Source organism: Triticum aestivum, chromosome 3B, assembly GCF_018294505.1.
Source record: "Triticum aestivum cultivar Chinese Spring chromosome 3B, IWGSC CS RefSeq v2.1, whole genome shotgun sequence".
Taxonomy (NCBI): Eukaryota; Viridiplantae; Streptophyta; class Magnoliopsida; order Poales; family Poaceae; genus Triticum; species Triticum aestivum.
The window spans coordinates 373,357,755-373,368,388 of NC_057801.1; the positions used below are offsets into that span (position 1 = coordinate 373,357,755).

Sequence of the window (10,634 nt, forward strand, 5' to 3'; positions counted from 1 at the left end):
GGTGGCCTTGTGTTGCGCGGTGGCGGCCTCGAGGGCGTACTCGGCAGTGGCTTTCACTGTCCACCTGAGCGGCCCTTTGGGCTCTCCACTTAGTCGATTCTTGGTCGAGTCGCTAGAGCTCCGCTGCGTGATCTCCTCCCTCGGCTTCTTCTTCTTCGTTGTCGTGGGACAGGCGGAGGTAGCGGCCGGGACGGCGGCGGCGGGTTGCTGCGGGGTGTCGGCCATGGAGTGGGAAGGGGCGGGAGGGCTTTTGGGAAAGAAGGAGGAAATGGAAGCGTCGTGTCCCCGATGGGCGGGCCATGGGAGAATAAGGGTGCGAGCGTCCCGCTCGTCCGTGTCATGTCTGTGTCAATACAAACACAGTCTAAATTTAAGTCAGAAATAGATCGACGACGGACAAAAGGCGGACTGACGTCCGTCTGCTGTCGCGAGCCATGACTTATGTCGGGCACGTCCATCACGCGCCGGACAAAATGGGGTCGTGCATCGAAGTTGGCCTTAGCCCTCCCCTTCTAGGAAGGGGTCATAAGATGCTTTGCATTCCAAACTGAAACAGTGCGCCGGAACTCTGCATAGATTTCAGGCCGGAGGACGGACGGCGATGACTACGAGGAGATGGTGGAAGCGGCGCGACGGCAGCGATGACGCCGACGATCTCGTCCCCATGGACACCCAAGGCATGTACCATCGTGTGCGTACCTCCTTTCCTCCCACCCTTTTGCTTGGATTCCAGCCACCCCCGATTTCCTGAACCCCTTTTCGCATTTGTTGTCGTCCTCGTGATCTGCGCGCAGAGCAGGAGGAGCTAGTCCGTTCCCTGGAGCAGAAGCAGGTGCACCAAAGCCGCCGTTGGAGGGTACGTATCGCCGCCAATTACCGACCCGTTCGACTTAGGGTTTGGAGGTCTTGCCATGGGGAATGGTTCTATTCAGTTTGATCTGGTTCTCACACTAAGCCGTTGCTTCTTGATTGGGCAGCACGTCTTTGCGGGATTCCTCCTGAGCTACACGGTCTTCCTCGTCTACTCCAGCTTCCACCATGCCTGGTCTCCCTGGGAGCTGGTTAGTTGCTTGAGGCTATTATCTTAATTCTTTACATGGTGTTCACTTTTTATCAGTGATGATTTCATCCAATGTTCAATGCCACTTTCAACTGGTGTAGAGCTTAGCATTGGCATTTGGCAGTATACATCGTAAGTCAGTTTTGTGTGGATTGGGGTTTGGTAGCAGCTACTAGTTGGATTTTGTCCATTGAAATAACAGAGTTTTCTTTAATAGCACATGTATTAGTGCTCTGTAATTTTATCTACACTCTGAAAACATTCACTAGTACAACAGTGCTTAACCATCATAATCCCCGAAATCATGATGTATGTTGCATGTATTAGTGAATTTATTTTGGAACGATCATGTCTTTATGTATTGTTGTCTGACTCATTCTGCGCAAATGAACAGCGATACCATGCTTACTTTATGGAAGATTTGCCTTCGCCGATGGTCATCGTTGCAGGTAACAGTGGTTACTGAATGTTTACAGCTGGTAGCATAAACAAGACATCGTTGCAAGGCATTGTTCTGCATACAACATTCACAACAGCTTACACAGTGTCTGCATGTTACATTATTCAACCTTTAAACACTGAGAGTTCATACTCGCTCAAGGTAATAACATTGCATCTTACTTTTGTGAAAGCGACTGAATTATATATGTCCGATATCAGGTCCCTGCATCACCAGGGGCTTCTGTGAACACCCAGATAGTATATCACACGATCTATTACACTTGCTCACGAATTCGAGTATCAGGTGGCGATTACAAGCACTGGTACATGAATGGGAAAGGGGATCGGGAAGGGAGAGGAACAGAGAGCCGCCGCCGCCGGGTGCCGTGATTCACTGGATGCCTTGCGCTCCTGTGCGTGTGACCTTAAGTAGCTGGTTAGGTCACACCCACTCTGGTCCTTGGTTCCGCGGGAGCGAGGCCGTGTGGTTGACGAGGGAAGGGCCTGGGGCGGTAGCGGGCCTGACATCCCCTCCTTCTTGAGAGGAGGCTTGACCCCAAGCCTCGGCCGCCGGAAAACGTGCTTGTAGCTCCTTTTTGTCTTCCCAGGTGTCGTCGATCTTGGTTCGATCCGACCAGCGCACCAACACTTGTTCGACCATTTGCTTGCGCTTCCAGCGAGTGTCGAGGATGGCTTGAGGCACAACTGGCACATCAGAGAGAACAGGAAGTACTAGCTCGACTGGCGTACCTGGGAGCACCGCGCGGCGCAGCATGGAAACGTGAAAGACGGGGTGGATTTTGGCTTGCGGAGGCAGCTCCAGTTTATACGCCACCTCGTTGATCTTGCTGATGATGGGAAAAGGACCATAGAACCGAAATGAGAGCTTGTGATTAGCTCGTTTCACCACTGACGTCTGGACATAAGGTTGAAGTTTCAGAAACACCATGTCACCCACTTCCAAACTGCGCTCAGATCGCTTCCGATCAGCTTGTTGCTTCATGCGAAGCCGAGCACGCTGCAAATGCTGTTGCAGCAAATCCTGAATGACGGTGCGCTCGTCCAACCAGGAGTGAAGTGACGGCATTGAGTACGCTGTAGTGGTAGTAATCCCCCAATGTCGGGGTTCATGCCCAAACATGGCTTTGAAAGGAGTCATGCCAATGGAAGAGTGGGGGAAGAATTATACCAGAACTGAGCGAGGGGAAGCCAATGACTCCATCGCTTTGGGCAAGCGTGAGTAAAGCAACGGAGGAAGGTTTTGAGGCATTGGTTCACTCGTTCAGATTGCCCATCCGTCTGGGGATGGTTGGCGGTGCTCAAGCGCAGTTCAGTGTCGGCATAGCAAAACAACTCTTGCCAGCAGTGGCTTGTGAAAACCGGATCCCGGTCAGAGACAATGGCATGAGGAAACCCATGAATCGGGTAGATGCGTTGCATGAACAGCAGGGCCACGCGAGAAGCGGTGTATGGGTGGGCACGAAGTAGAAAATGGGCAAACTTAGTCATCCCATCGACCAAAACCCATATGCAGTTATGCTGACCTGATTGAGGCAATCCATCGATGAAGTCCATTGTTATCATATCCCACGAGGCTTGTGGTACTGGGAGAGGTTGCAACAGCCCCGGCGATGCCACCCTTTCAGTTTTCGCTTGTTGGCATATTTGACAGCACCTGACATATTGCTCAATGTGAGTCTTCATCTTCGGCCAAGCAAACAGCCTGCGGATACGCTTATAGGTCACTGGGAACCTGGAATGCCCTCTGACTGGACTGTCATGGAAGGCTGTCATAATTTTTTGCTGTAGCTCTGTGCTGCCTCCAAGCCATATACGATCCCTGAAACGGATGATGCCCTGCGCTAGGGTGAACCGATTTTTGGGGTCAGGTCTGATTGCCAATTGTTCCAAAAGCTTTTGGGCTTGCGGGTTGCAGTTATAGCTTGTGAGCACATCTTCAAGCCATACTGGCTGACAAGAGGAGATCCCAAACAGCGTTTCTGCTTTGGGCAACCTAGAAAGAGCATCAGCGGCTCCGTTCTCCGACCCCTTGTTGTAGACAATGCGGTACTGCAACCCGAGGAGTTTAGTGAAGGCCCGTTGTTGCCATGGAGTAACCAACTGCTGTTCTTGCAGGTGAACCAAGCTGCGCTGATCTGTTTTGATCACAAATTCTGCCGACTGCAAGTAGGGACGCCACTGATCGACTGCCGCAATGATTGCGAGATACTCCTTCTCATATGTGGACAGCCCGCGGTATTTCTGACAGCGATTTGCTCATGAATGCAATTGGATGCCCATCTTGCTGTAGGATGGCACCGATGCCCACGTCACAAGCATCCGTCTCGACTGTGAATGGTTTCTGAAAATTGGGTAGTGCCAGCACCGGTGCCGAGATCAATCCCTGCTTGAGCACCTGAAAGCTCTGTTCGGTGTTGTCAGTCCAGACGAACGGAGAGCCCTTCTTCAAAAGATTGAACAAAGGTCGAGCCAGCACCCCAAACTGACGCATGAATCGCTGATAGTAACCTGCCAGACCCAAAAACTGCCGAACTTCCTTGACGTTTGTTGGAGTTGGCCAATCACGAACTGCCTGAATCTTGGTAGGGTCCGTGGCCACCCTGTCCGCGCTGATGACATGTCCCAGATAAGATATGCGTTGCTGACCAAAGGCACATTTGCTCATCTTCACCTTCCATTGGTCACGCCGGAGCAGGCTGAACACTTGTTGCAGATGCTGAACATGGTCAGAGTCTTGCTGAAGACAAGGATGTCATCGAAAAATGCCATCACACACTCTGATAAGCGGATGTAAGGTTTCTGTCATACCCCCATTGAAGGTGCCCGGCGCCCCAGCCAAACCAAAGGAGACAACCAGGAACTCAAAATGACCGGTATGGGTTTGAAAGGCTGTCTTGTACTCCTCCCCCTCTGCCAAACGAATCTGATGGTAGCCTGCACGTAAATCCATCTTAGAGAACCACCGAGCACCATGCAACTCATCCAATAACTCCTTGATCACCGGCACTGGGTACTTGCCCACCACTGTCATTGCGTTCAAGTGACGGTAATCGATGCAAAGCCGCCATGTTCCATCCTTTTTCTTGACCAGAATCACCGGTGATGAGAAGGGACTATGACTTTTTTGAATGATGCCTTGAGCCAACAGCTCCTTGACTTGTTTCTCAATTTCTGACTTGTGCTCGGGTTTGTAACGGTAGGGTCTCAAATTCACCGGTTGTGCTCCGGGCATGAGTGGGATGCGGTGATCGCACGCGCGCCTTGGTGGTAAGCCTTTGGGTTCTTCAAAGATGTCCTTGAACTAATCAATTACTGCCTGGATGTTGCCTGGGGTCGGGGTGAAGATCTCATCGGACTCGCAGACCTGATACAATTGCACTACCTGTGCCACTTCCCCCTGTCGTTGCAGAGACTACAGCTGCATACTGTTGATCTCCGTGCAACTTGCAACTCCCTCTACCTGACCCTGAAGGTGCACGGTTCCTGCCGAAGTGGTGATCCAGAGTTGCTTGCCGCGCCAATCCACATTCATGGGGTTGTGCTCTTCGAGCCAATCCATGCCCAAAATTGCATCGTAAGCGCCCAATGAAAGAATCTTCATATCAGTGATGAACTCCTGCTCCTGAATAGACCAACGGCACTTGGGTATGTGAGACACGCAGCAAAGCTCACCCCCATCGGCTACCTTGACTCGGCAAGGTCTGGCGAGGGGGTGTCACCCCTAACAGAGAGGTTGCCAATTGGGCGTCGATGAAGGATGTTGAACTGCCAGAATCCACCAAGAGCAGGATAGCGCGACCTTGGAGCCACGCTTGGAGTTTGATGGCCTTTGGAGGAGTGCCACCCGTGAGGGCTTGCCTTGAAATTGCCATCACTATTTTGAGGGGAGCATTCTGAAGCTCCTCGCTCCCGTCCATGCCGAAGAGCTCCAGCAGTTCTTCGATGACGTGAAGTTGCACGCTAGTGGGGCATGTGTGGTCTTGCCCCCATCGTTCGCCGCACTTGAAGCAAAGCCCACGGGCTCGCCGATACTCGCGCAGCGCCTTGATCTTGGAGCCGTCGCCGTAGCTAGTGTCGCCGGTCCGACGCTCGGGCGCAGTCAGTGTCGTAGGAGGCCGCCCCTGTGGGGGTGGTGGCGGTAGCGGCATGCGTATGCCCGCATGCGCTCGCGTCGCCAGGTCCGCCGCCCGAGCCGTGGTGGGTTGACGGGGCCGCTCCCATGTACCGCCGTCTGCCACTTCCTCTTGCATCAGTGCTAGCGCGCATGCCGTGTCCAAGTCAGGCGGTCGTTGCACCAGCACAATCGCCCGTATGTCCACTCGAAGCCCCTCCACAAAACGAGTGAGATAATAATAAGGATGGATGGAATCAGAATAAGTAGACAAATGACTGATGATTTGCTCAAATCGCTCAATGTAATCTGCCACAGTTGTTTGTGCAAGCGTGTAAAATTGGCGGATGAGTAGCTGATGGCGATCTCGGCCAAAACGAGTGCACAACAAGGAGGAGAAAGATTCCCAGTCGAATTCAGAGAGTTTCTTCTGAATCGACTGCAGCCACACTGAGGCCGTGCCCGAAAAGTTGAGCGTGGCCATGGGAACCCAGAAACTCTCTTGAATCGCAAACATATGGAAGTACTGCTCACATAACGTCTTCCAGAGGCGTGGGTTCTCACCAGAGAATTGGTGAAACGCAATCGATCGATGGGTCTGGCCGATCCCCACGAGCAGCTGACTCGCATGCGCATAAGGAGACGGCAGAGCCGCGGGAGACAGGGAAGCGGACTGACCGTTGGCCGGGGTGGACACCGACGCTAACGCCGGTGCCAAACCCCGTGGTGGAACGTCGATGCCGTGGTCAACCGGGGGCGTCGCCCTCCGCGCTCTTGCTGGTGCCGACGTGGTCACGCAGAGGCGCCGGGGGAGCAGGTGGCGGCGGCGCGCGTGCCGCCGCGGGCTGCCCTTCTGTAGTCGGAGCCGGTCGTGTCTGTTGAAGCTCGGCGACCGCGACCGCGAGCTGGTCCACGCGCTTCTCCAGATCCGGCCGCTACTGGGCCAGATCGTCGAGCTTGGCGGTGTGGCTGCTGATGTCGGCGTGGATTGCGTCGAGGGAGCCCGTGAGCTTGTCGAAGTAGTCCTTGAAAGACGGCTCCATGGCAGAGATCCGGTCCTTGATCGACTTCTGCAGCCTGGTCTCGATCAAGTGTGCCAGGACGCGGATCAGAGGCTCTGAATACCAGATGTTAACACCCAGATAGTATATCACACAATCTATTACACTTGCTCACGAATTCGAGTATCAGGTGGCGATTACAAGCAGTGGTACACGAATGGGAAAGGGGATCGGGAAGGGAGAGGAACAGAGAGCCGCCGCCGCCGGGTGCCGTGATCCACTGGATGCCTTGAGGGTGCCGTGAGGTGCCGTGATCCACTGGATGCCTTGCGCTCCTGTGCGTGTGACCTTAAGTAGCTGGTTAGGTCACACCCACTCTGGTCCTTGGTTCCTCGGGTTGGGCTTCCTTCGCCTGGCGGGCCGGGCCCCGAGCAAGGCCGTGTGCTTGACGAGGGAAGGGCCTGGGGCGGTAGCGGGCCTGACAGCTTTGCTTGTTATTGCCACCAATCTACAGCTAACACCCCTCAAATGTTCTTTTACCTTTCCATTGAGGTTTTAGTAAGCTCATTTTTTTAATCCGAAAACCTTAGTACAGTTGTTGTACGGTAATTTTCATTTATATCGAAAATATGTACAAAGCTAACAACAGCAAAAAAAGTTCATGAAGGTTTCCAGCTCTAGGGAAATCCATATGTAACAATTGGTCTAAATCAAATGTGACTATCCGATGACTGAAACCTTCCTTGTACTTGCTCTTGACTCTTATCTGTACAAGTTGTAAGTCATATCTGATTAAAAACCTCCAAGACTGAATTGATGGGTTTGGGGCGTTGAATATCTTGGAGTTTCTCTGCATCCAAATGTGCCAGCACCCCATAATAAGAATATCCATTGCAAACATGGCAGGGAGAGAGTTTGAGGTGAGCATCAGTTCATCTAAAACACAGATCCCTCTTCTTCTGTCATTGGTAGTGTAAGTTCCTTTTAAGTAAAAGGATGATATCAGGAAAGATTGCATCTGGTGCGCCTGGCAGTACCGTTATGATCAATTCATTCATGTAGGCTTATTTGCTGCTCCCTCTCATCCGTATGATTGTCGCTGCTTTAGTACAATTTTGTACTAAAGTTGTATTAAAGCAGCGATAATTAATTTGAATTGGAGGGACCGAGGGAGTAGTATTTTATTCCAAAACATCTGGAACAAAATATGTTACTAAAGCTGGTCAGGCTGGTCGTAATGGGGAGTATCATATATTAGTATCATGCATATGGTACTACCTCCCTAAAGCATAGTACCATACATTAGTATCATATAGTACTTTATTTAGTGACATGTATGACACATACTAGCATAACATTTATTATGATACGGTATCATGATATGATCCTCAGCCGTCTCTTTTTCATTTAATTATGCGTCACCTCATCAAAATTGCCTAGTCGGCATGCATGATACTAGCTATGACACTCCCATTACGACCAACCTCATAGTGGGAGTAATTAGCTACTACCTCCGTCTCGGTGAATAAGTCATTCGCGTAGTTCTAGGTTGACAATTTAACTATCTAAATATGTATTATATGTGACAAAAGATATATATTTAGAAACTACATCCGTGTATAAGGCTGGTTGTAATGGGAGTATCATAGCTAGTATCATGCATGCCAACTAGGCAACTTTGATGAGGTGGCATAGAATTAAATGAAGTAAGAGAGGGTTGAGTATCATATCATGATACTGTATCATAATAAATGCTACACTAGTATGTGTCATGTATGGCAATAAATAAAGTCATATATGATACTATCATATGATACTATGCATTAGGGAGGTAGTATCAGACTAGTATCATATGCATGATACTAACTTATGATACTACCCATTACAACCAGCCTAAATCTAATGATATACTTTTCATGACATATAACACATATTTAATTCCTCAAATTGATGACCTAGAACTACGTGAATGACTTAGTCACCTAGACGGAGGTAGTAGTAATATAGCGCATCCCAAGGTAAGTTTGCTTATGTGTTAACTAGTTAATGAGGTGTTTGTGGCAACATTAATATGTTACTGTAACATAACACACCTCAAGACAAAATGAGTCTACATCTAAATAAATGAAAGTTTGCATGATACCACACATATGTTACTCTCTGCTATGACCAGCCTAATGTACACACAAGTAGTTTAACCCCTCCTCGTTTCAATGATGTATGATTGTGAGTAATGCAGATTGGATAGCTGCCCTTGCATGCTTATTCGCAGTTAAGGGGCTACTACAAGCATCCAACTCCTCCAAGAAGTGGATTTGGTATTCATTCTATGTTGGCATGGCGGTTGCCATCTTCTGGACATACTACCTCTTGAAGTATGTTATCCTACAAACAATTCGTATATCCTTGTTATCTCAGAACGTAGCATATCAGGCTAATGCTGCTCCAGCCATGACCTTACTGACCAACAGCACATAGAGCTTATTATTCAGTCATATGTTTGTTTCTTCTCCCCTGCAGGTTACCAATGATCCGATGGGATGTAGTGTGGCTCCCGCTTGGCCCTTTGATGTATGTTTACTTTCTCCTCCTTTGACCTGCTTTTCTGAATTCACGAGTGATAACATTCTCGTCTGTTACATGTCTTGTTTGGCAGTGCTTCTGCATCGAGCCTCTATGTGGACCATACGCTAATGAAGTCGATGCAAGATATCAGCACCTTGAGGGGCTACATGTACAACTTCAAGTCCCTGTGATGCTAAGCATACTTCTCGTCTGGGTCTTGCACTTGGCTGCACTGTTTACATGGGATACCCCATCATTCGTTTCTACTTGCGACCTCTCGTTCTCGATTTCAGAACGTCCAAGTCAAAATTAGTATACTAGTCTAGTTTCCCCGCAAAAAAGAAGAAGTATACTTGTCTAGTTGCTTCAGCCTTGCGTATGAATTATCGCTGGTTGCCTCACAGTAAGGAAAACTGATACGAATCATCTACTTTTCAATGGCTGCTTGTTCATCACTCTTAGCTAACTTAGACCAACTCCAACGGACGACCCCAACCGTTTTGTCCGTTTTGGTCAGGCAAATGGGCGGTGTCCGGCTGTTTTCTTAGCAGTGCGCCCAATGCGGCAGACGCATCTGGTCCGCCACGACCGACCAGAGGCCAAATGTAGACACCTTTTGAACTGAACATTGCACATTGCAAATAGTTTGACACAAATAAGTTAAACATTGCAAATAGTTTCAAATTTGAATAAAAACGCAATCAAATAGTTTTACAGCCCAATCGAAATTGTCTTGAATGCATCGAAAGAAAATGAGCCAATATATCTACTGGTTGTCAATGTGATTTCACATGTGCTTAGGGCCAGTTCTTTTGTTAGCTTTTTTGGGCTTCCAGAATAAGCTGCCCCCTATCCAGCTTATTCTAGAAGCCCAACCAAAATTTTCTTTTTAGAATCTTACTAGTCAAGTCTTAACTACTAGGCTTCTAAAATAATAAATTTGGTTGGGCTTCTAGAATAAGCTGGGTAGGGGGCAACTTTTTGCAGCTTGTTCTAGAAGCCACCAAAAGAACTGGCCAGTGTGCTCAACCAAGATGTTTTGGAGTTGAAAATGAGTATGCCAATCATGAATTCCACGATGGAATTGGGTGAACTCTTCAAACAATGTCGGTTTTTGGTGCCCAGGCATAACATTTTCACCCTGATATTCAAACCCTCTTCAAACATTGTCGGTTCTTGGTGCTCAGGCATAACATTTTCACCCTGATATTGAAACCCTTGGCCGTTGCCGTAGATGTAGTCATCGCGCTCATCCTCAACGATCATGTTGTGTATGATCACATAAATAGTCATCACCTCTCAAAGCTTCTCGGTGCTCCAGCCTCCATGTTAGTGCAGGGTGCCAAATGATACCCCATTGATATTGAAGCGCACCAAAAGCATGCTCCACATCTTTCCTAGTAGTCTCTTGCTGCTAGGCAAATCTCCGTCTCTT

General features: G+C 49.2%; 1 protein-coding gene across 1 annotated transcript; it reads left to right on the plus strand.

The window, feature by feature from the left end:
- Positions 1-490: 490 nt before the first annotated feature.
- Positions 491-9,637, plus strand: LOC123069942 (uncharacterized). Its single transcript, XM_044492927.1, has 7 exons — positions 491-677; positions 795-856; positions 978-1,061; positions 1,455-1,509; positions 8,874-9,009; positions 9,155-9,205; positions 9,291-9,637. The coding sequence occupies exons 1-7, from the start codon at positions 602-604 to the stop codon at positions 9,388-9,390; spliced, it is 564 nt and encodes a 187-aa protein (XP_044348862.1). The 5' UTR covers positions 491-601; the 3' UTR covers positions 9,391-9,637.
- The last annotated feature ends 997 nt before the right edge of the window (positions 9,638-10,634 follow it).

What these genes read in the sequence shown, in the direction of transcription:
- LOC123069942 (XM_044492927.1), top strand. Translation starts at nt 602, where the DNA reads ATGACTACGAGGAGATGGTGGAAGCGGCGCGACGGCAGCGATGACGCC. An exon ending in GCCGATGGTCATCGTTGCAG is followed by an intron (nt 1,510 to 8,873) that starts GTAACAGTGGTT and finishes TGAGTAATGCAG; the next exon opens with ATTGGATAGCTGCCCTTGCA. An exon ending in TGGACATACTACCTCTTGAA is followed by an intron (nt 9,010 to 9,154) that starts GTATGTTATCCT and finishes TCTCCCCTGCAG; the next exon opens with GTTACCAATGATCCGATGGG.